The sequence below is a fragment of the Sander lucioperca genome, chromosome 5 (assembly GCF_008315115.2).
Source record: "Sander lucioperca isolate FBNREF2018 chromosome 5, SLUC_FBN_1.2, whole genome shotgun sequence".
NCBI classification, from domain to species: Eukaryota; Metazoa; Chordata; class Actinopteri; order Perciformes; family Percidae; genus Sander; species Sander lucioperca.
Window position 1 is genome coordinate 38689207 of NC_050177.1, and position 25720 is coordinate 38714926.

At 39.9% G+C, this 25720-nt stretch overlaps 1 protein-coding gene across 11 annotated transcripts; it reads right to left on the reverse strand.

Moving 5' to 3' along the window:
- Positions 1-67: 67 nt before the first annotated feature.
- Positions 68-24099, reverse strand: agfg1a (ArfGAP with FG repeats 1a). Of its 11 annotated transcripts, none has more exons than XM_031293216.2 (14): positions 23719-24099; positions 16756-16849; positions 14242-14357; positions 12424-12589; positions 11897-12059; positions 10860-10976; positions 9092-9163; positions 7021-7236; positions 6176-6350; positions 5286-5365; positions 3476-3580; positions 1485-1637; positions 1172-1266; positions 68-892 (listed from the first exon to the last, which is right to left on the reverse strand). In XM_031293216.2, the coding sequence occupies exons 1-14, from the start codon at positions 23883-23885 to the stop codon at positions 833-835; spliced, it is 1779 nt and encodes a 592-aa protein (XP_031149076.1). In that variant the 5' UTR covers positions 23886-24099; the 3' UTR covers positions 68-832. The 11 variants fall into 11 exon arrangements, with proteins under 11 accessions (XP_031149076.1, XP_031149070.1, XP_035857241.1 ...); XM_031293210.2 differs by having other exon boundaries at positions 1485-1640; XM_036001348.1 differs by having other exon boundaries at positions 10860-10991.
- Between the last annotated feature and the right edge of the window lie 1621 nt (positions 24100-25720).

A 25720-nucleotide genomic window follows, 5' to 3' on the forward strand; every position in this document is an offset into this window, starting at 1 on the left:
ATATATATATATATATATAAAAAAAAATAAAGAAAGAATACATTAATATAAATGAATGGTTTGGTCATTTCTTCTTACTTAAAATTCATTTTAATATATACTGTATATATTTACACATTAACTTAAAATTCTCCAATACCAAATGTATGTGGTTTTCAGCTCAACAGCCATTCCTGTTACCCACTCATGGACTGACTAGTTCAGAAGCTTTGTGACCTGGGCTTCAGTCAGCAGGACGGGGGATGGCAGAGAAACGAGTCCCCTTCCCATCCCTGATGCAGCAGTCACTCCTCTGTCTCTCGCCAACAGACTAGGTATTTAGTTTTCTTTAGGTAGAACAGTTAACCTAAAAAGGATCCTGCCCAAATAAACAGTTTGGTTCTTTACAAATACAGTAAGTGGCAGTACCCATAACTTTCCAAGCAACAGTTCTGTCTTAATCTTGCTTTAGATACAAATACTGATATGCACAAAGCACTAATTTCCTAAAAGAAAATTATGTACAGAATTGCAGCATAATGAATGGGATATACGGTATGCAATAACTTAGTTTACAGCCAGTTTGATTATACATTGTGGTACAGTAGAGGCCAGGCCAGTTCACAGGTTAAATAGAGAAGAGGGGATCAACCTCTCCCTCTGCACACACCATCACTTTGTTTTGTAGCCATAGACAGTGTCAGCATGACTGTCTGTCACATTGTTCCATTTGTGACAAACTGCATTAGAAAATACAAATCCTTACAAACAGTGTGTTTAAAGCTACTTGTGAAACAAAACAGTGCAAGCGTGGAAGTTGTTGACCCTGTAGTGGAGCTGATTGGACGGATCGCTATAAGAAGGGATTCGTTGAAGAGCCTCCTGCTGGATAATGTGTGGATGGACCCGCACCCTGGAAGGAAAAAAAAAAGGGATACACAATCAGTAATCAAGTACTTACTACTTAGCATTGAGAGGAGGGTCAACATAAATCCACTATCCATTAAGCTCAAATATGTCCAGCTTTAAACCAATTACTAGTCTTTTTTTGTAATCAATGGTCAATTCAACAGAACTAAAAATAAGGAATAAGGTAACTATAAACAATAGTCTTGGCTCATGTGAAAAAAGCCCCTTCATTCTTCTGTATAAAACTAATTTATTCTACAAGAAATCAAGCCATCTTACTAACCAGGAAAGGGTTGCTAGGGACCATAGGTCCAGCCATTGCCTGCCCGAAAGGAGTTGCAACAGGCTTGGCCTGGCCATAGACTGGAAATCCTCCACCTAAAAGACATGTTTGTCATTTAGACAGACTCTTCACTCATGTTCAAGTGAGCAAACCTTATTGAATAGCATGACTCCAAAATGACATTTTTAAGAGATTTAAGTGCACTAATGTGACAACTACTCAGTCAGCTGCACATGCAAGCTTAAATTTCAGCATAATTAGTAATGCGCATATGTCTACATATACAGTACACAATCTACACACAGATACACACCGTTGGGTTGCTGTGGATATACAGGAGGCTGAGGGAAGGGAGCCTGGCCAGGAAATGGTTGCTGGAAGGTTCCACTAAAGCTGGTGGGGAGGTTGAAGGCTGCAACATTCCCAAATCCAGCCGGCATACTCATGGAGCCTGTGCCAAAAGATGCTGCAACACAACAGGACAGCCACTGGTTAAAGAAGCCTATAGAAAAGATATACATGCATACAACAAAATAACACGCCTAAAAAATGGTTTGCATCCATTGCTTCATTTTATTTTAAAGATTATGACAAGATTTTACAGGACACACTTGCTTATAAAATGTGACGTCACACAAGAGCTGGCACAAAAAGCATAAAACAAATGCAAATACTAATATGTTATTAATATCAGCAGTTTGTTAGAAAACAATTATGTAGAAGTAAACTTAAATGAGTGAGAATAAACAATTAGGGATTACAGTCAACAGGAAAGGAAAAAAAAAAAAAAAAGACATTGCCACAAAATATGTCTATTACACTATGCAGTAGATTTGATTACCGTACATTTAGAAGGTGAATAACTGCACAGAAAAAGTCTGTAATTTATAGTGTGGCTCCCAATGCCATTTAATGAGATCTTCAGAATCTCACAGTGTATGTGTTTGTGCAGTTGAAATGCATGCAAATTTAGATTAAGGTTGTCTCCAGAGGTTAAGGAAAAAGGTTTGAACAAGAATCAGACATGAGGCTTTAACACTTGCAGTAAGTGTAGCACCAGTGCCTGACCTCTGGTGACCACACAGGAGGACAACATCCCCACAGTAAGACAGCCAGCTGGCAACTGAGCAATGAGATATCTGGTAGAAATGCTACATCCAATGCCTCGTAAACAAAGTCAACCACTTGAGTTACAAGTATTTGAATATGTAAAAAGATCCAACTATGTTAAGGCTTGAGTCTTAAAAACTCAATGGTTACATCTGCCAAGTAGGTTATGTTTTTGTCTGTTTGTCTGTCAGCAGGATTACGGAAAAACTACTGGCCCAATTTCCATGAAACTTGGTGGAACGGTGTAGCATGGGCCAAGGAAGAACCCATTATGGATCCAAATCCCAGGGTGTATACCAAAATTATTTTTCAATTTCGTTAACACTGCGATCATGAGTGCTGAATGTACGTGGTGTCAGAATAATAATTCCATGATTTACAAGCTTTTTCAAGAAGCAGCATTCATTTTACACTCAGGCTCGATGTTTCCTATTCTCCCCTAGTTATTATACATTTCATCACCCCTTCTTCTGAATGTTGTGATTATTTTTTTTTTTACCTCTACAACATTTTCCTGATAGATTTGCTAAAGGAACAAAAAGGCAGTGCAAGAGCAAGGCTCAAAACAGCAAAAGGGAAGCAGAGAGCATAAGGGAACCTACCAAAGGTGGGAGGATAACCCTGACCATGAAGAACCCTCATCAAGCCTGTCCAGCATGGCAAGAGCAATCACAAAGAAAACTGAATCTCAATTTCTGCACCTTGCTCTCCCTTTCCTTTCTTGTGTACACTAGTAAATCGCAACGCTTGTCCTGCTGGCTCGATGGTGTTTTTTGCCTCCGACGGCACCTTCCAGGCAGCCAACCCTAACCTTAACCCTAAACATAACCATTGCCGCGCTGCCTGGGAGGAGACGTTGGGGGCAAAAAACACCAAAGACCATCCTGCTGCCCATTTCCACAGAAAACTAAAATGGTATTCAGCACTTTGTTATAACTTTGTCTTTTATTTCTCTGATTGGTTGCCTCTGTGTTTGGCAGTGATCTGAGTCATATTCATTGCTGAGGCAGCCCAGGCAAAAAGTTGCCACTTTGGGTGTGCAAGGAAATCTAACAAATAACACACTTACTCTACGATAATGTAACACATCTGCATTTTTTACGTAAAGATTCTTTTAATCTGCACTATTGCACTAACTGAATACGTTGATTGTGAATGTGTAGCACATATAGTACACCATCCACACAAACATACCTGCTGCTGCTGCCGCCGTCGCCATATTTGCTGTTCTGCCATTGCTCTGGAACGGGTTGGTGGGAACTGCTGCTGGGGCAGCTACAAACGGATTAGTTGACTGAGCTGTTGGAGAGAGGTATCAAGTCACTAAAACAAGTACAGAGTGTGAAACAGAACAATAAAGTGCACAACCTTAACATGCTGCCCAATTTCAACATGTTGATGTCCACTGTCCATAATCTCCACTGCTCCCACTTCAAATCTCTGGAACACAAGTGATCTCCCGTTGGTGACCATTTCAAGCGTATGTCGAATTTCCACTGCATTTTATGGCTGTACTTGACTCGTTTTTGGTACCATTGACTTTTCTTGATTTTGTTTTCCACTGCAGATAGTACCCTCTTATTGTAGGTGGGATTCTTAGCTGATCGTCATAGTGACACCGTGTGAAACTGCAGTGTCATCTTCAGCGCGACACAGTTTGTTTTCTCGCTGGATTCTTTCATCGTCAATTGTCCACTGCTTGGTTTTGTGGGCTGCCATTAAAAAAAAACAACAATTGGGTTGGCTGAATACAAAAAATTGCAGGCGCTATTGATGGTAGCTTGGCCATTTAAAATTGGTGGGTTTGTGCAAGATGTCCCGTGTTACGCTTCTGACGATTCTCTCTGACCAATCAGTGGTCTGCAGTATTTTAAAGTGCTCATATTATGCTTTTTGGCTTTTCCCCTTTCCTTTGTGTTATATATCTTTTTTGTGCATGTTATAGGTTTACAAAGTGAAAAAGCCCAAAGTCCACCCCAAAGGGGACTTACCATCTCCAACAGAAAACACTGTTCACAAACTGCTCCAAACAGCTCTATTGTAGTCCAGCCTTTACTTCCGTGATGAACGTGCGTCACTTTGTAACACACGTTATAATGCTCGCCTAGCTGCTAGCGTAGCACGCCTTCATACTCTGCTTCTTAATGGCTAGTTGTCCTTACCTAGCTACTGAGCATGTGCGACTCCCAACAAAGATGGAACAGAAGTGAGATGCCTCACTCTGTAGCTAAAACAGAGAGCTCAACACACAGGGTGAAAAGAGGAGCTGCAGTAATGTGCGGTACAACAAATATATGGTGTTTTTTGAAAATTAAACCATGTAAACCTATTCTGGTACAACCTCTAAATACAATTATGAACCTGAAAATGAGCGTAATATGAGCACTCCTTTTAGTATCGTCTCAGCTCGCTTGTAACCTCGACGGGGTTGACGCCAAAAAGGTACTATCCACAACTTTTGCCAATAGAAAACTACAAAAGAATGGCTCCAAGCGAGTCAAGTCAAGCCGTGCCATACCATGCAGTGGAAATGTGGCATTAGTGTTTTTCAACAAAACTGATCATGGCTGAATTCCTGCTGACAAATTAAGATTGGTGTAGTAGTAGAGTCCTAAGCAGTAAGATGATGACATTTCCAGTAACCAAATGTTATAGCACATAAAGTCCACATTTTGTCAAACAACTAAATAATGCTTATCCATGTCTGATATGCCATGATTTTTCACAAAATGTAACTATATATTAATGATCAACCATCATTCTCTGAGCACATCTACAACCTGCTCTTGACATCTTAACAAGTCCTCCCACAAGAGTACAAAAACTGTCAACTGCAAAATCCAAACCACTGAATCTAGCTATGATTACCAATACTAAACTGTACCTCACCCAGGGATTGCCACTTGTTTCCATCATTAATTTAGACTTTCTAAATCATTACTGATTTCAATTTGGGAGAACAATTAGCACAAACCATCAGAAAACAGCCTGTAGGTTCACTCACCTCCAAAACTTTGAGCCATACCAGGCAGGGCTTGCTGTGCCTGTGAAGTTGACACCCCAGTCTCTGGGCCAAACATACCACTGCAGGGAAACAAAGTCAACACATACGCTTATCAAGACAGCCAGACCAGACCAGAGTAGAGTTGAGTAGAGTAGAGCTGAAACGATAAGTTGATTAATCGATCAACAGAAAAATAATTGGCAACTATTTTGATGATTGTCATTTTTCAAGCAGATACAGTGAAACAATTCCATTGTTCTCTTATTCCTGCTTCTCAAATTAGTCTTTTCTGCTTTTCTTTGTCATTTATCATTGTAAACTTATATATTTAATTAATTAATATTTTGGAGTATTTGGACTTTTGGTCAAACAAAACAAGACATTTGAAGACGTCTCGTTTGGCTCCGTTGTGATGGCCATTTTTTGATGTTTCATAGAACAAACAATTATCAATTAATTGAAAAAAAGTATCGGCAGATAAATTGATAATGAAAACTGAACTGAACGATCCTGTGTGATGGAGTGTGGTCGCTGTATGTTTGTAGGCCGAGTAGCTTTGTTAGTAAAAATTGCCAGATAGTTGTTAATGTATTCTGACATTGTTTGAGACCCATCAACTATCACACCCCTAGGTTTCAACAATCAGGTGAATCCTTTTTGGCCTCAAACATTTTTACTATGCTAATTAACTGGAAGATTTTGACTTCAAACTAGCATTTATGTGGGAATAATAATTTTTTCTTGAATTAGATGCATCAACATACATTAATACATTATAAAGGAATAACCTGTAGTTAGTTGTAGATTTAGACGTTTGGTCCAGACTATAGGGGGTCTACTATATACGGGGCTTACAGTGGTATGTGTTTGTGTTTAGTGTAGTGTCTCACCTTTGTGAGGTGCTGGTGGTGTTGTAAACACTGGTGGCAGGGACTGAGGGGCCGAAGACAGTATCAAGCTCAGCTAGAGCAGCATAGCGGTCCCCCCCTGCTGGCATTGCTGGCTGCTTCTGAGGCAAGCCACCTGCCGCTGCGGCTGAGCTCGCCCCAACAGAAATACCACCTCCTGGAATAAAAGCACATAACAGCGGAGCCGGGTTCAATCCACTTCAACTCAACTCATCTAGGGAGAAAAATTTTAATTTCAAACACAGAAACAAAAAGGTCCGAAGATAGCTGCCACATTCAACCTATTAAAAAAATATGGGGAATAAATGTTCAATCATTAGAAAATTTGCATTTTCTAGCACAGAAATACAGTTTTGTAATATGAACAAAACAAACTGGTACCAGCCCAGCACAATTCGAAGATGCCCGAGAGTGCCAGAATTCTGACCATGTAATATTAAAAGGCTCCAATGAAACCAATACATATAGCATTCTTTAAAGCAAGGAGGAATTTCCACCACGTGCAGTGCCCTGTCGTTTTTATACAGGCTGGTTTAGCAGCCAGGGGTCCGATTAAAACAAAACAAGATAAGGCCATTTCAAAATAAAGCCAAGCCACAGCTAAGCCACACATTAAGTGATGCAGAATTAGATGTTTGCTAGAAAATGTAAATCAGCCATGTTTTGAGAGAGACTATGTCTGTCGCTGCACTGGGAAGAAGACTCATAGGGACTTAAATCTATGTGCATGATTTAATGGTTTTTTGTTGTGCTAACTTCAGTTTTTTGGTCAACCTCTGTCCCTACAATTGAGATCTATGAAACTAGGCTAGGCAGGAGAAGTTTACCTTGCTCTGTTTTGGCAGAGCTAAGCACGTTTTCCAGGTCAGCCAGGGCTGCGTATCTATCGGCAGGGAGGCTAGTACTCTGTACAGCATCTCTGCCAGCTCCTGTGGAGTTACTCTGGGAGGAAGAACTGAAGGATCCAAAGTCAGCACTACACGATTTGGGGAAGTTGTCAAAATGTGCAAAATTGGCATTTGCTAGTCCCCCTGAGGCGCTACCTGCATGAAAGAGAGAGATTAAAAAGTCATAATGGGGGCCGTGATTGTTGGTTTTGAGTAACAGCATAACAGGGTGGCGAGGAAGAGAAGAAGCCGCATGGAGGGTAAAGTAGGGGTGGAGTCAGGCTGGGGCTGGGTTTCCTTCATTATCTATAAGATAGATAGCAACACTGCACTATGCTGGCTCCCCATTAGCCTATGAACCTAAGGAACGCATACAATTAGCATTTATTTGTGTTCAAGGCACAAGATGTGCAGAACAGCACCTTTCTTAAGTGCCTCTGCTACATCTGAGTACAGCACTGTACTGTGATTCAGGGAGTTGTAGAGAAAACCAACCTAGAATGTATTAACAGTAAAAGATAAAACAACTTATAGTTCAATGGAAAAGATCCTTAGTCTGCCAACCACCCTATAGGCAGATCGATCAACCAGATCTAAGATTGTTACTAGGGAAACAAACAATTACCCATTAGTCATTGCTTTTTAAGAGGAAAGAAACTGAAGTTTACACATTGTTTCTGCCAGAAACAAAGCATATTCAAGAACTGCTTAGAATTTTACCACAGTAAATTCTTGTGCACCCCCCCATCCCCTCTGTTAAATGTCTCTAAGAAGGCTTGCAGATGAAAATCAGAGCAGATTGTGATCAATTTCATTAGTTTCTCTAGCATACTAAGAACTATGTTTTTCAGGGAGAACTGATTTGTGTAAAGAAGGTAACGCACAACAGCGCAATGCCCCGACAAATACTTTAATAGTGCAAAATAAGCCACAGCGCTTGGCCCACAATCTGGCCTTCCTCAGGTGAGGAAGCATTGAGCAGTTGTGCGGACTTTACCTTCTTTCTACATTTACTTTTTTGTCCTGCACCAGCAACTACATGGATGAACACTACATCGTCTTTTTCAGAACTGATTTGTTTGGAATGCAATAAATCGATTGATACATCACAATATTTAATGCTTAACACGTAAAATATTTTGATACTGAGGTAACAGGTAAAACAGCGCTAACTTGGACACAGCATAGTCTTTGTGATCCTGAAGGGGAGAGAAGGCAATTTTCACTGAAACCACCACACCAGTTAAATCTCAACCAGTGGTTTAATTGCATTCCAAGGAATAGTGTTTGCTGCTGCCTGTAGAACAGGGACAGGTACAACCTTACATGCAACTGACAAACACTGTTGGGGGAAGTTTACATCTGCTAATGGTAAATACCTTTTCAAGAAGAAGAATGCCCAAAAATTACAGTACAGGGGCATGCTACCGCTTAAAAAAACATTTGAAGAAGCATTTGCCATTAGCAGATATAAACCTCTGAACAGTGGTCTAAAAGCCTCTAAGAAACTGAAGATGATTACATGAGCCTTGAGAATATCAGGCACACCTGGTACACCTGACATTTACTGTATTAGCCTTACACCTAAACATGCTCCTTATGATGCTCTTAAAGTAAACCCTAACACCAATGCTCTTTTCTGGATTAACTCTACTCTTATAGGAATCATTGGGAATCAACCTCAAAGGCAGTGTTCTTGTGTTTCCTAATCTGTTAGTCTGTTCTCTTTGATTCCCTTTCTATTCCTTTTTTTTTTTAATTTTGCAGTTACGTTGTCATGGCCTTATATTTGGTATATTCTCCACAGTGGTTCAAAATAATGATTGACAGCAACAATCAAAGCTTATCATCCCCATTTTTTAACCAGTGTGGTTGTTGACAGTGATTTAGAGTTGGACACAAAAAGAGCTACATGCGGAGACACATATTACATTCAGAGAGAGGAGGATCAGAGTGACAGAAAGGATGAAAGCTGTTGGGCAAGCCCAGAGAGAGAGAGAGAGAGACTTACTGTGTGCAACCTGGAGGGGCAGAGCAGTGGCAAACTCACCCATACTGCGGCTGGATGAGAGCACAGTGAATGCTGGCAGCCAAAAATCAAAGAGGGAGGGAGAAATGGAGCAATGAGCAATGTAAGACAGGGTGGAGAAACAAAAGAAAAGACGTCAACTAAACCAGAGGTAAAAATGAAAAAGCATGAAGTAAATGAAGTGCTGCTGAAGCAAAGGGGGGAAAACACATGAGACAGAATGGACAGCTTAGGTCAGATAGCATAGTCGGTGTCTGTAAGAAAGGGACTATCTTCCAAAGCCACAAGAGTGAGGAGAGCTTTATCCATCAAGCAGTAGGCATACTAAAGAGATCACTGTGTAGGTACACACAAAGATAGTTATAAATGTACACCTCCAGCAGAGGGCCCTGTAGTACATAACATTTTAAGGCTTAAGTGTGTGTTTGTGTATGAAAGTCGTATGTGAGAGAGAAGGCAAAGTGCTCAGGTAAAAAGTCAGTCAGTTAATGCTAAGCAATACTAATTTTATACAAAATGTGCAGTATTACTGCATACAGCAGTAATACATTTGGTGTGGTGCTATATCACTATAACCATCTGCCTAATGAGTGCACATTGGTCTTTACCTATTTTATGATATTTTTTTATCTCATAAAAAGGAAATAATTTGCATATTCAAGATATATTAATCCCACCTGCCAACACTCAATTTTAAAGGGTTGATGCTAGAATAAATGGTCCAGAGGGACGGGCAAAGGCATGACCCACCCTACTCTGCCTCTGATTGGCTTACCCTGATATTCTTACCCTAACCTTAACTAATCTCGCTCCTCATGCCTAAACCTAATCAATCAGGCAAGTCATGTCTTCGCCCCTCCCTTTGGACAATCCATTCTAGCATCAACCATTTTAAAGTGTAGTATGTGTTCACTACTCTGGTGTACAACCATCACTTGCTTTTTAAATTTATTTATTTATTTTTTTAATTTTCCACACAAGTGGGTAACCTGTATGAACCTAGCAGTTATGAATGTAAAATGAAGCGTATAGAGTAAATGCTTTTAATGTGTCTGCACTGGCGTGCACATTGCTTTGTGACCTCTGAGATGTAGGCCTAAGGCACGTACCAAGTACATTACATTACATGTAATTTAGCTGACGCTTTTATCCAAAGCGATTTACAATTGCTATACTATATACGTCAGAGGCCGCACACCTCTGGAGCAACTATGAGTTAAGTGTCTCGCTCAGGGACACATTGGTTGATGTATCAGTTGGTTGGTTGATCTCCCACACCAAAGGCATATCCACTGCGCCATCACCATATCCACTGCGCCATAGACATAACGTCATATGTTCAACTGCAGCCAAGGACAATTTGTTAATTTAGAAAAGAGAAATATGTATTAGTATTTTTTATTTGCCTTGAGGGAATTTACAAACCAAACCGTTGCTTAATTTCTTGGTTAGAATACTTAATTTGGAAGGTAAAGCATCAATCTGGTGCACAGAGGTCTTTCAAATTTAACACTGGATGAATGGACAAATGGGAAGGTTTTGGAAGCAGAGGATATGCATTACAACAGTTAAAATACAAAATGGCAACAAAGTTGGTGATTTCACAGAGAACATGGCTGACAATCTGCTGCATGTGAATAGTTAGTTTGTGTTTAGCCCAGATGTACAGTCTCAATACATTAGCTAGTGTCTTTATATGAGAGTGATTTCGGATGTGTGCCATTTGTTCAGTGAAGGGAACTTGCTCTACCTGTATTTGAGGGGTGGAATGGGGCTAGGGTTGCGGAGGGGAAACCACCTGTTGACCCAGAAGTGCTCCCGAATGCATCAAAATTAGCAAAGTCTGCATTTGCGTTGGCATTCTGTGCTGCTGAGGTGGTGTCAGGATGATGTTCAGACAGACAGATATACATAAAAAAACACAATGAGAGGAAAACAATGAATGAGATAATAATAGAATGGATTTATACATATGGCAAAAAGCATGGATGACAGACTGCAAAATAAATACAATGGATTAAGTGCTAAATATGAGAGATCATAGACTGGGGTCACATGACAATAAAATGCACAGTGGCTTTAAAAGGCAGGCAAGATGGTCTGATGCTCACCCTCTCCCATTAGATACTGTCTGGACCTTGTTGAGCACACAACATATAAGAGTGTATGTGTGTGTAGCACTACACACATCACAAATTTCAGAGTACATGTGTGCTTGCTATGTGGATGCCACTGTAGTCCCTGCCTTAAGGGTGAGTCTTGATGGCTCTTTGAGGGGGAAATGAGGAGACATTGTCCTCTACGGGAAGCAAACACTAATAACTCTTTGTTACAGGCATTAAGTAACCATGGAGATGTGTCTGTCCATAGCACCTCTGGTACTATTCCATAATGTATGGCATGCTTATCAATCATGGAGGGCTTGGTTGCTGACATTTAACAGATTCTGCATGATCTCAAACATCTGCCACAGTTTATAAGGTGTGATGATTAGAATGCAACATCATCCAGCATTTCATTGTCTATTTTAACACCTTAAGCATTTTAATTAACATGACCTGATGTCCAGTATTAACATAATTTGTCACACTGTTCTCCACAAAAAGAGGCAGACATGCCTACATGCACACATAACACATTTGAATTTGTTTCACCGGAAATTTATAAAACATTTCCTCCAAACAATTGAGGCGATTTTCACCAATAAACTAGATATGAGACCAGAGCTGGTCATCTTATTGCTTTATGTTAGTCAGTTAATCAATCAGTTAGTTTTCTTTTCCTTACTTGTGTGGCTGTTGAAATGTGCGAAGTTAGCAAAACTGGAGCTGGCGACTGCATTCACGTTGGCCGGGGCAGCAAAGATGTCTCCACCCAAGTCACTGAGGAGGTCGAACCTCTTCTCATGGAACTGCTGCTGATGGGTTTGTCCACGGCTCACCACTGGAGACTGGTGAAGACAAGAGATAGATCTGAAAAAACTGCAGGTGTGTGTTGTTAGTATGCATAAATGTGTGCATGTTTATGAGTTTTCGAACAACCTTCACACAAAGACCTGAGGAAGACAAGGAATAGGCCTTTTGACAGGTAGCGTATCTGTCACTATGTCTACATCATTCATATAAAAAGCATTAGTAAGGAAAGATAAAATATATCCCAGTGGGAATATTTGGTCATTAATAAAAAAACAAATGATTAAAAATTGGAATGGTCAAAGTATTTTTTAGCAAGTACTTTGTTAAACCTTACCAGCCAAAATGTCTGGCAACAATTACAAATTCATCATACGTGTATGCGCACTATATAAATCTCACCTGGTTAGGTGGGGTGTTCTTGTTGAGGTGTAGGGAGGGGGCCGACTCTCCCAGCAGGGATTTGAGTGGTCTAACCTCTGGGGTGCTGCTGGTGCTGCTGTTTGAGGAGCCAGAGATGGAAGCATGGACAGATGCCACTACCTTGGCCTGCTCAGGAGGAACGTACCTAAGAAACAGTGCACATTACATGCATTACATTACATGTTGCTGGCTAATTGGCCATATATAATTATATTTTAGATAAACTGACATATATAGGGATTTCAAAATAATGGTATTACAGCCTTTTGGCAAAATGAGCGTTATGAAACTCAAAAATGAAAATCAAAATGTGATAACAGGAAATGTTTAATTGGGTGCACATGTGAGTCACAGCTAGCAGACAGGCCATGTGTTACAGGAGAATGGCCTACGTGAGGGAAAACGCCTGTCTGCTGCAAATGGTGGCAGGTTGAGACATGCACCGCTCATCACTCCCATTTTGGTCAGACTTCAGAGACTAAACACTCAGGGTGTACGGTTCGTTTGCTCTGGTCCAAATCAGTTGATGAGTTTGTAAACTTGGAGCGATTTCCCCTTGGTTTGGTTTCACACATAGAAAAATCCAAGCGTACCGAAATGCGTCATTACAAACCATGCAAGAACGTTTACTTTGCTTATTGGTCAGATGCGTCTGGGGCAGGAGCAAGAAAGTACATACAGGAAGAAGGTCCTGTGTTCTGCGTGCATATTTCTTGCACCTCCATGGTCAAACCAGCTCATTTTCATTTTAATATTCAGATGTTGTTTCGGGAGCGATGTTAAACGTCTGCTCTGGTCACCGAGACTTTGCTCTGCAAGTATCTGTCTCCAACTTTAGCGGCGGCTGGTTTGACCACGGAAATGCGAGTGACCGCAGTCTCTTTCTGTGAGAGAAACATTGCAAGCTGCTACAGTTTGCATGTTGTTGCGCATCACAGATTGCAAAGCACACCTGACTACAGTAGCCATTTAGCTCAGACTTGTGGAGTACACAGTTGGTGCGGTTCAAGATCGGATCAAGTTCTCACCACAAACAAACCGCTCCAGAGTCTGATTGAAAGCGTACCGAGACCACCTCATCAAGGAGGTCTCGGTACGCTTGTTTGGTCCGCTTTTAGTGCGCATCCGAGTGCGATTGCTGCATTCACACTTGCCCAAACGAACCGCACCAAGGGGGAAAACGAACTCTAGAGCGATTCAACCAAACTAAATGAGGCAGGTGTAAAAGCCCCCTCAGACTACTGCCTTAACTAATAGGTGTACAAATCTAATGGTTGACTATTAAGGTGAATATCTGAATATCCAGAAAAAGAACTATTTTTGTGTTAATGAGGTCTCTCAGTTTTGTATATAAACAGTCTAACTGCATAAACAAACAGTATTACTAAATGAATATTTACTTTTGATGACTAATCCCTCATTTGCAAGTATCAATAGGACAGGCACTTGTTTGTCTGCCATTAGTTTTGTCTGAAATAATTGGTCATCCCACCCAACAATCACAATGCACCAGTAACAACTATGTTAAACCCTATACATATTTGGACAAAATGAAACATAAAAATTCATGTAACAACTAAGTCTTGTACATAAAGCTGCTTGACTGCAATGACCTAAATTGTGTGCATTTAAAGAAGGGTATCTGGTGGCTTGCTCGAGGCTAACTGCTATGAGCTGCCTATGGAACATTCCAAGCCAGAGAGAAGAAAAACAAAGAAAAGCTACATGTCTGCGCAGTGCACACTGCCAGAGGATTGTTCATATCTTGCATGCAGTCAGCTTGTAAAACTGAATTACCATCTCTTCTTCTCATATTTCTCTTGAAGGAACTCCTTGACCTTCTGTGGTTCTCTGAAGTCTGGTATTGAGGAGGTTCTGTCATCATAAAGGCCAAGCCAGATCCGTTTACATACCTGGAACAACCAGGGGAACAGAACAAATGGTAGAACATTTCTGTAGCACACACAGCTACAAATGAGTGCAAGCTTGTCAACCTTCATAATTAGCCATTACATTGTTAAGCCAAAGTGAAAAGGCACGGGTAAATATAGTGATGATATAGTTAATCATCTTTAACCCATTAAGGGCATGTCAAGTTCAAAAGAGCATTTATTGGCGTTTTAAAAATGAAACTGTGCAAATTAGACCAGGTCTATTGCATATAACTGTCCATTTATGTTGTGCACTGCACAGACGAACATCTTGGCAATGTTTGGTATACAGTCAAACATGAACAGGTCCATGTTTTGAAACACAGGTTAAACATAGTTGCTTGGTGAAAAATCAGTCTAACCTTACAGTCAAATTAGCTACAAAAGACAGTGACACACACTCGCTTGATGGGCGTTCCTGGGCGTGCCTAGCCTACTCCTGGTTGCTTGGCAAAAGTAAACAGAAATTCTCTGGTGCTACCTTCAAGCACGTCCCCTCTGTTTACTTCGTGGATAGACCCATAGATATATGTTGGCTTGTACAGGACCGGGAACGTGGACACCACTAATTAAGTTTTTCCTCCCATTTTCTCACAGCTTTGCGGAACTAACGTTTGATCGATTTGTCACTTCAGAGGTATTGTCAAGTCACAAGAACGATGTTTTTGGATGTAAAAGTATTTATTTCCCGATTTGGTCCGAAAATATACGAGATAAAATGCCAAACATATCAGATATATACAGAAATACGAGGTCCTGAAGCGTTTCCGCCATCTTGAATGATTTTCTTCGACTCGAGCAACCAACGTACATACGTCACGCTGCCCTCACTCAGACTGGCAGTTGATTTGTCGCGTCGCTCAGCATTTGCGCCGCTCGTGGCAGCGGCAGGCTAGTTGCTGGCAAACGGTCACTCCCATTGAAAATGAATGGCAGCCTGCCGCTTTTTCGCTGTCTTTTGTAGCTCATGTGACTGAGGGGTTAGTCTCACCTTTCTCTGGCCTAGGGTTTTGGATAGCATTCCCAAAGTATTTGCCTAATCCTATAAAGGGAGATTTATAGGCTTCATGCATGTGTGCACTCAGTATAGGGTGCTGCATTGTAGATAAAGCAATGGTGCTGCAAGAGGCGGTGTGGCTCTTAAGTTGTACATGAGCTTTCGCTGCTGCTGTTTCTTTAGCTGGATTTGGTGCACATGCACACAAACTCATAGTACATGCAAGGTCACTTTACTTTTAAACAGTAGGATTTTGAAACTGCAAGTGCTGAAAATATAAAGTTCTGTGTCAAGTGCTCTTTGTGGAAAGACAAAAAGCAACGTGACAGCAGTAGTATTTATATAGCAGCCTTGAAGGATGTATGCATCAGCTCCAACCTTGAATCTCCTGCATGTCTGCCTGCTCTGACACAGCTTTTAATAGGCTGTGCTTCCCAGGTGGCATTGCTCTATTTCATACTCTGTTTACCCGAAATGGCTCATGAATGATGATGCACTGGTTCCTTTGTGCAGTCTAACCATTTATATAATTTGACATTTTATTTAACTATTCATTCTGTTAGTACTAATGTCACAAAAATGTCATATCATGCAATGATGATATTTATCAATTCATGATATTTCTGTTAAATGTTTTTTTCAAAAAAAAAAAAAAAAAAAAAAAAAAAGGCCAGTAATACTGCATTTGCCCTAAAGTCTGTCTGACCAGAAAATGTTAGGGCCCACTGGTACTGTTAGAAACAAATCTGCCAAATAAATAAATACAACTAACTATGTATCAACATTTTGCATTAAATGTTTGGGTAAAAGAGTAAGTCATTGAAATTCACTGCAGCTTTTAATGAAAAAAAAAAAGAGCATGAAAAAACTCAACTATGTTAGCAAACAATTGCTGGGCTGCAGTGTTGCATAAATGATTATTGTCATTAGACTCAATGTTAATATAAAACACTGATTAATACAGCTATAAAATATAAACAATTTCATGCACATTTGTGTTGCATTAGTGGAGTTATGACTTTCTACTGTAATAGGATAATAGGTATATGGAGCCTCAACATCGAAATAAAATAGCTATATTCATAATACTGTGATATTTAAAAAAAGAAATACTAAATTTGTCCAAAAGGCATTATTATAATAATAATAATAATAATAATAATAATAATAATAATAATAATAATAATAATAATAATGTGCCATGCATTTTCTTTGTAATTTTTTAGATATATTGTCTTGTGTTTCTGTCCTCTACAGTCTTGGTTGTGAAGTGCCAAAATACTTGCATGATGAATTACGATGATGTGCAGATTCTCACAAAGCAACAAAGCAGCGGGAAAGTTGACCTCAACCTTAACAACCGTGACAGAACAGACAGTCTACCTCATTGCCATGTTTTTGTAGAAACTCGATTTCCTGTTGCGTGAAGGTTGTCATGGAGATGGACTTGACTCTGTGGGGGGGATTCAGTCCTCGTCTGTAGGTGGAGAAATGGAAACGGGTCAATTTAATTTGAAGACACTGTACATGACAACCTCATCTGGACATACTCCAGATCCCACCTATCAGGACGAGGCCATTTAATTAGCAACAATCTGGTGTGTGTGTGTGTGTGTGTGTGTGTGTGTGTGTGTAACTGGGCCGATGAAGACAGCATTACCAAGATATGACAGAGATAATACTGACAGAAAAAGGAAGAGAGTAGAACACAACAAAAGGAAGTGGGTGAATCTCTTTTCTAACTACCATTGACAAACTGAGGTTGTCAGTACAGTGAAAAAACAAGTGATGTTACTTAATATAGAAACTTCCATTGTGGAGTAACACCCATTAGCCCACACAAGCCTTGTTCATTTTCCTGAGAAGGTCACAGCTCATGCCACAATGGACCAAATTAAAAATACCTTGTAACTGTAATAGTTGAAAAAGAGCCATCATTTATTAACAAAGCCAAATCATCAAAAAATCATTTTGTTCTTGTTCAATTGTATTTGTGTGTTCTGTATGTTGGAAAATATTTAAAAAAAAATTTGCCTGAACCCAGCAATAAGTAATAAAAGGTTGCCACCCGTTTTGCTGACCAATCAGCATTTAGCATGCAAGCAAAATGTCTGAACTGCAACTAGAGTGTAATTATTGAGCAACACATTCATTGGAACAAAGAAAAGACAACCTATTGCTGTACAATCTAATATAGAATTGTATCTGAGGCTTCAAATATTAACTTTTTGTTGCTAAATAGTTAGAGCCAGCCTTAAACATGAACCGAACAAAGTCATAAATGTACATCAACAGTGCCACAAAGCTTTTTTTCTTCCGTTTGATATTTTTGAAAGCATAAAACGTAGTTAATGAAAAGGTTGCCTTTTTTTTCGGTGAAATATGGCGGCACCCTTTGGCCCATCCTCAAGGCAACCACTTTGGGAACCACTGCACTGGGAAATGAGATCCATAGTGTCACAATTACAAACAATGTTATAGACATAAGGAGTCAGATCCTAAAAGGCAGTGAAATACTAGACAAGACTGCTAAATTATTCACTGCTGTTACCCCTTACAGAACACGTTCTCATCTCCACCCATTCTTACTCATCCACCGATCAGCTGACTGTTGCGTTAAGTGTTACAAAACAATAGCTGTGTCAATTCACATTCAAAACCACAAGACAGATAACAGGCGCATACAATGAAACAAGAGTCCCCATGCTTCTGTTAGAAAGCGGCCCATGTGTCCCTACCAGGGTTATTTCTCGGGTTAAGACTTTATCAACTTGCGCCCAGTTATGTCACACTGATCACACTTTCAGAGAAGACAGTTAAGGCCGAAGGAATGCCACAATCTTAACAGAAAACAACTTAAATGTGTGGCCAGGTTGGCTCAGTGGGTAGAGCAGGCGCACATATACTGAGAGGTTTATGCCTTGACTGACGCCGAGGTCCAGGGTTCGAATCCGACCTGTGACGATTTCCTGCACGTCTTCCCCCTCTCTCACCTAACTGTCCTGTCAAATTAGAGGCGGAAAAGCCCAAAAAATAATCTTAACCAAAAAAAAAAAGCTGGATAATCGCCAAATCAGTCAAAAGACAAATGACAATTCACACGTTAAGTTACTTGTCAGATTAAAAAATAAATTAGTAGTTACACCTTTCTCCTTATAATAAAAGTAGAGAGAGGGGTTTTGAGGTTTAAGTTTAATCTAATAAATTAAATATATGCATAAACATAAACAAATAGTTGCAGCTAGGGGTGTCACGATACCAAAAATTCAGTAGTCGGTGCCAATGCCAGTAAAATAACACGATTCTCGATGCCGATTTCGATACCACGGTACAAAAAAAAAAAAAAGAAGGATTTTCTAAGATTCCATGTACTTACACTAACCATGAACTTCTTTATTAAAATATTTGAAAAATATCAAAATGTCATAACAAGACATACAAAACATAGAGTGCAATAGAGCATAGAACAACATAATAATAAAGTGCAATTAATGGTCATAGTGCAACCACTAGGGTGTGTAAATCGGAAAGAGAGGACCGTGAGTTTGCAGTGAACATGCCGTTTTTTAGCTCAGGTAGAATCCGTAGACTCTCGTTCGTATTTTTTCGAAAGATATGTACCGGAAGTAGAAGGGCGTGACTTCGGCCACTTGTTCGTGACCTCCTACTTCTGAATGTATCGACTGGAACACTCTGAAGCGTATACTGCCCCCATCAGTTCCAGAAGAGCACCGCAGCTGCTAACACTGGCATCGTCGCTAATGGTGCCTACGGTGCCTACGGTGCTTCAAAAAATAAATAAATAAATAAATAAAAAAAAAATAAAAAAGGCATTGTCCGTGTGGGCACGTGTTTTGTCATTTTAGAACCGGGAAGGTGTCTGTATTATCGGTTCTCGTGACATCCCTAGTTGCAGCCCAAGTTGGATTATTGCAAAGATCTCCCCATTTGCAGACAAATCAGTCTGAAGCAAATTAATCAAAAGCAAGAAGCCATAAAAGAACAAAATGTAGCTGATCTGTAAACAAAAAAAACTGAAGATGGAGTGTGTAAGTGAGTCTTTGTGTATTTGAGCTTGAATGAGTTTTTTCAGCACCCTGAGGTGGGTGAGGGTGAGTGATCAGATTCTAGTCTCATAAAGATGAAACTAGGTCAGATACAGGGAGAATGCTTCATAGCCCCGAAGGTCTAAATATGATGACAGCATCTCTACCCAGTTGTCTAATTAAGGAATTCTGATACTGGTTATTTTGTTCTTGTTAATTAACTACAGTATATTTTATTTAACTGCGACAATACGTTTTAAAAGAGTAAAAATACGTTATTACTGCCTGCCTCGTTTTTTTTCCAACTTTGAAAACTTAACCACAAGCAGGTGTTACAAAAGGGGGAATAATCTTATGATCAAGATAGTCTTACATCCAGCGACTGGGGTGTACGATATAACTGTCAGGTGATTCAAGTGTTCTGGATTCTAGTCTGGTACTGAGCCCAGCAACACGTTACGGTCCTACAGTCACCCCCTCCTATTTCTGCTTGGCAAAGTAGCCATGCATTTGTGACAGTGTTCAGTGACAGTATGATTATTTCTGTAGGGAGAATTAACTGACAGCAGTGATTATTATTTAGGCAAAATGTAGAATTTATCAAATTATTCCTTACATCACGATACTGTACACATCAACAATGTCTATAACACTAAGCTTTAATCAAGCCACTCCTTTTCAGATCATGTCTACTGGGTAGCATAGTGTATCAGAGAATAGTATCACATATTGCATGGTAAAATAATTATGACCTAGTCGCTACTGTACATCGGACCAGCTCAGCTGGGAAAACAAAGCTCATTTGCATACTGTAACAGCTCCAGGGTGAGAGAAACTGGCAATGTTAAGTCTCAAAAGATAAGAGAGTATGCATCATCCAACACTTTGCCGCTTCAAGTCCCTTTATAAAAAAAAAAAAAATTATATATAATTTTTTTTTTTGACGTGTACAGTATCGTGTATATATATATATATATATATATATATATATATATATATATATATATATATATATATATATATATATATATATATATATATATATATATATATAGTCACGGCTCTCTATCAAATCAGCATTTATGCCAAGTTAAACCATCATCAATTTGTCACCCAACAGTGCTTCAGAGACTGCACCTTATCAAGGAATCAAATGTCAGGGGCCCGAGAAAACCAAACATGCTCAGTTCAAGTCAGAGTTCAAGTCATATTTGTTAACTTGCCTTTGATAAATATTATCCAGGACATTTGGTGTCAATGACACCTCACCACCTCTGTCACGTCACTGTTGGAGCCCTGCTTACTCAGAATACATAAGCCAAACGAGGTTACTTCCTTCCATGGGCAACTCTCCAAGACAGAGACATTGTGAGTGGTGTTCCTCCTGGGAAGCCCTCCACCTTCATAAGGAATGTGTTTACACAGTGGATTCCAACTCCACCCATTAAACAACCACAACTATGGGGGAGAAGGTTGTTATGTGGTAGGTAGTCATACCCCTGTTATCATCTCTAAACATGTAAACACCGTTTACTGCCCAAACTGCAAATGAAAGAAGTATGGGGCAGACAACTTCCTTAAGTTAAAAAGCACTTCTATGATTGCCTCTGCATTGTCTCTACTGGTCAAAAGTACTGTTGAAGACTTAAAAGACGGTGTTTATTTATTTTTTTTTATTTAACCAGGTAGGCCGTTGAGAACAGGTTCTCATTTGCAACGGCGACCTGGCCAAGAAAAGCGTAAGCGTACAAGACAACATACAGTTTCACATTCAATATAGTGCAAGAAAAACAGAATATAATAGGTTACGTTTGGTTAAATACAGATTAAGAGGGGTGTTTTGCTTTCCTTGTACAGTACAAAATCAAGCAAACACTACTTTTATTTATAAAACAGTCATAGTGGGTAGTCAAGACAGTAACGAAAACAAAATATCAAGTCTTAGCATGAATGCATAGGTGCTCTCTCACAATGGCAAAGAATTAAAAAAGGAAAAAGAGAGAGACAGACAGTGACCTCTTTGCCACTTCCTGTGGAACATAGAACAGCACATGCTGATCTAGCAGCACGGTGGGCCCTACCACTTCCTAGCCTAGAATCACACCAGGCTTCCTGCATACTGTACATCAGACAGACAGCAATCCTTTCAAACCCACAATCTTCTGCTGAGAACACTTTCTCCACTGCAATTCTAAACATGTTTTGTCTTCACAAAAAGTGAGTGAGAGAGCAGCAGGAGAGAAAGAGGAGGAATTGTGATCTCAAGCTATTAAAGAACTCAATTAACTCACATTATAGACTTTAATACCATAGGGTGAGCAACTAGGAAATTCAAAGTGGAGTCCCTGCAGACCCACCGGTGAAGTGAAATGGAGGGAACACCATGCCCATCAGCAAACAGAATTAATGTCATTCTTTTCAATGCTATAGTAAATAACCTTCACGTTCAGTTGAGAAAGCTACAGTTTGCACAGATTAAGGTCACAAACCTAATCAAACAAAGGCTGTATTTTAGACAAGGTTTGAGGGACAAACAGCATAGTATTGTGTCAATAAAGTCATCTGTTCCCCTGTCGCCTAATAAAACTAAAAAGGCCATCAGTGGGGAATTACTGAGCAGCAAATATGTTGCTTCCGCTTGCAATATTATTAGAATAACCATTACACACAAATGGAGAATGGCAGGGCGATTTCCATAAAGCATTAAGAAGGACCAGTGCAAGCTGATGACAGTGTGAACGAGCACAACAGGATGGATGGATGAACAGCTTATTAAGTTACCTGCCATTAGCCCACTGCCAATTTACTCTACTCAAATGTTTTTACTTACGAAAGGCGTATGATAAGTAAACACAATGTATACCTTTACAAAAAACAAGTTAATTTGCGAGGAAAGCTAGGACTTGGTTGCAAAGAGGACCAGAATTCTCGATTGAGACAAAACCATATACTATGATGCTGTTTGTAAAACTAGATCTGGGTGAAAAAAAAAAGAAAAGAAAAGCAGAAAAATCCTTCTTGCAAGACAGGGGGAAACTGAGCTATATGATTTTCAACACTTGATGTACAAGGGCATCATTTAGTTTCCAGTGAACCAAATGTCAATGTATTTACAAGAGAAAACAGTATAATCCTCAAAAGGAGAGTGATTATGTTCAGATTAGCACAATGTCATGCAAAATAGACAATACAAAGCAAACATATCCTCCATGCTGTATGTAATTTATTGTCATTATAAATGACCATTACTATATTATACCACAGCTTTATTGAAGTGGGTTATCTTTAGCTGAATGAGAAGAGATGGAATGCTTCACTAATCCCAAATCCCAAACTACAGATGCTTGATTACACAACTGCAAAGCAAAGCTTTAAATCAGGCAAACGCTATCTAAAGTCAAAACATGAAGCTACACTGAAACTATCAATGCTGTGGGGGGTTTTTAACCGTTGTAGGAGTGAATTCGTACAAAGGTTTTGGGGTCAGCCAGGGGATAAAATGAGTAACGTTACATGTCTTGCTGCTATGTCTGTTGTACATCTGTTAAGACTCAGTACTGTAGCGTTAATACTTCTAAATCTAATATAAAAATACACCGGACCAAATACAACTGATGCTGGCTTAAATACGGTAACGTTATTGCATTAACGTATCTGTCGCATCTCAAAATGACGTGGCTTTTCCACACCCAGGTGCCCAACGTTAACGTTACCATAATTTAGCGACGAACATTTTAAATCAAATTGATAATTCTCGGCATGGTTCTATGGAGTATAATAACAAAACTCTACATAATAAAAAATTATGGACACAAAATTATACCTAGACCAACAGACAATTTTAATATGTGTTAATGCGTTGTATGTGGGGGTTATTACATACAAGGATATCAATAAGCTCAGTTACAAGGTGGTACCTCCAAAAGTTCCCAGCAACTGGTAGTAGCAGCTGGCTACTGGCTAATCTGTAGACCTAGCTATCTTTTGCAAGGTGTCAGATAAGTTCACTGGCCAGTATTGGAAGCTAAAGTTAGCTAGCATCTAGTCACGGTTGCTACGTTAGCTTGCTGTGCTTAATACTAACACCTCTATGTACCCCGCCCAACACAGCACAGCAAGACAATGTCAAAACAGCTAAACTCACACTGGCTGGATACCTCTACCGTTAGCTAGCGCTAGTTGGCTAACGGTAACGTTAACAGGCTTAGGTTGCCGCATGTAACGTTAGCCGAAGCGTACAAAAACGTTATATTGTTGGCGCCATGTCTAAGCTAAGGTCACTCGGCAATTTAAAACTTACAGAATGCCAGAGCAGGAGGTACATACGAAGGAGCCCACAGTCATGTTGGCATATGTTGGGCCGCGCTGGTCGCAGTCAAAGCACTTTCTGTTGGGAGGCAAACTCGTCATTTCTCTCAGCATCTTCAGGTGTTTCTCCTCTTGTTTTCGTTTCGCACTCGCCGCCATGGTAAGGGATATACAGCAGGATTAATAAAACCTGGGAGACAGGAAGGTCAGCTAAAGCTAAAAGAAAGGGCTGTGCTTTTTAACGGTTACCGATCCGTGCTAAAGAGAGAGAAGGAACGGGTAGGTGGCTCTGTCGTTAAGGGGGCCTAGCGTCTCCTCAGACAAGGAGTTTGAGGCGTTGGATCAGTTATACTAACGGACAAGATGGTTCCTGCCGGGGACTTCCGCTTTCGCTTAAATCCCGTTATGTAGACTACACCGCTTCTTTTTGGGTCAGGGTCAAATGTGGTTGTTTTTCATGGATGTATTAAGAGAAGGTTGTCTTACGTTCCACGATGTTTCCAACACATTTCCTTATGATGATGATGATGATTAGAGTCGGGTTAAGCCATTAATTTTGCCATAAATGGCTTAATGATTAAGCCATTTATATCTAAATGAACCGTTATAACTACCTAGTGGTCCACAATGTATGTACTGCGTAATAAATTTACCCAGTTTACACAATAGATTGTATGGTTTTGCCCGCATCCATGGCGTTTTTTTCTTGCGTTCACCAGTTAATGTATATTAGTTTATCTGTAGTTATCAGATCATGAAGTTACGTGGAAAACATTACTGTGTAAAAAAGAGCGCGCAGGTGACTTGGTTAAGGAATTTCACGTGTAAAAACAACTGATTCCGAAAATTAGAATGGACATGAACTCTCTTGAGATCTCTTTGGTTGTACTCATGACAGTGCACAGACCGCTTGTCTTTCTTTACACATCAGCGCCACTATGTGGATTAACAATGTCACTGCAACGTGGTGCGTTTCTTTCGAATACAGCAGGGGTTGTAGCCAATTCTGTGGTCTGTCCCGGGACCATGGTCTCTGGCACGGACCAGTGGTCACTGCCACTAGGGGCGCTAAAGACACTGGTCGCGACCAGCTCCTCACTGGTCTGCACTGTGGTCCCTGTGGTCTGTGAAGCGGCTTTAGTATTTTCTCTCCTTTCCTGTCGTTTTGGCAGCAGTGTTAGCTGGATAAATGTCAGAGATCATAATCTTTTGTCTATAAAATACACTATATCAGATATATTATGATTATTATTGTTATTATTATTGATTATGAAGATCCGTGTGGTCAGGACCAGCTGGTCTCTGGCACGGACCAGTGGTCACAACCACTAGGGGCGCTAAAGACGCTGGTCGCGACCAGTCGCACAGCGGTCATGACCAGCTTCTTATTGGCACAAAGGGCAGTAAAATTACTGGTCCTGACCACCTCCTCTGTGATCTGTTTCTGTTGTTTGGACCAGTTGAGTGATCTGTGGAGTGTTTGTTTGTATTTATTTTTAATACAACTTTTCACGTTTCTCACTGTGTTAGCAGAATCGCCCAATGTGAGAAGCCATAATCGTTTGTCTATCCAATGTTATTGATCACTATTTTTAATAGAAATCATAATAACAATGATTAAATTATTATTATTAGTCGTAGTTTTATGAGTAGTACTATCGACTATGCAGGTCCGTGTCTTCCTGACTGGTTTAACTTTACCAATGTGTTGCATTTTAAAAGCTTGTCACATTACCCTTTGTATCAAATCATGATCTAGAAACTAATGTCAAATAAATGTAGTGGAGGAAATAATGTAGAGTTTAGTGACAAAGCAACATCAAATGAAATACAAAAATGTAAAAGTTTAATTGAAAATTCAACTTAAGTAGCCTAACAAAAGTAACAGTCGAATCATCTTGATTGATCCAGCACCTGATCACTCGATGATTGTTCTTTCAAAATGCAACACATTGGTAAAGTTTAAACCAGTCAGGAAGACACGGACCTGCATA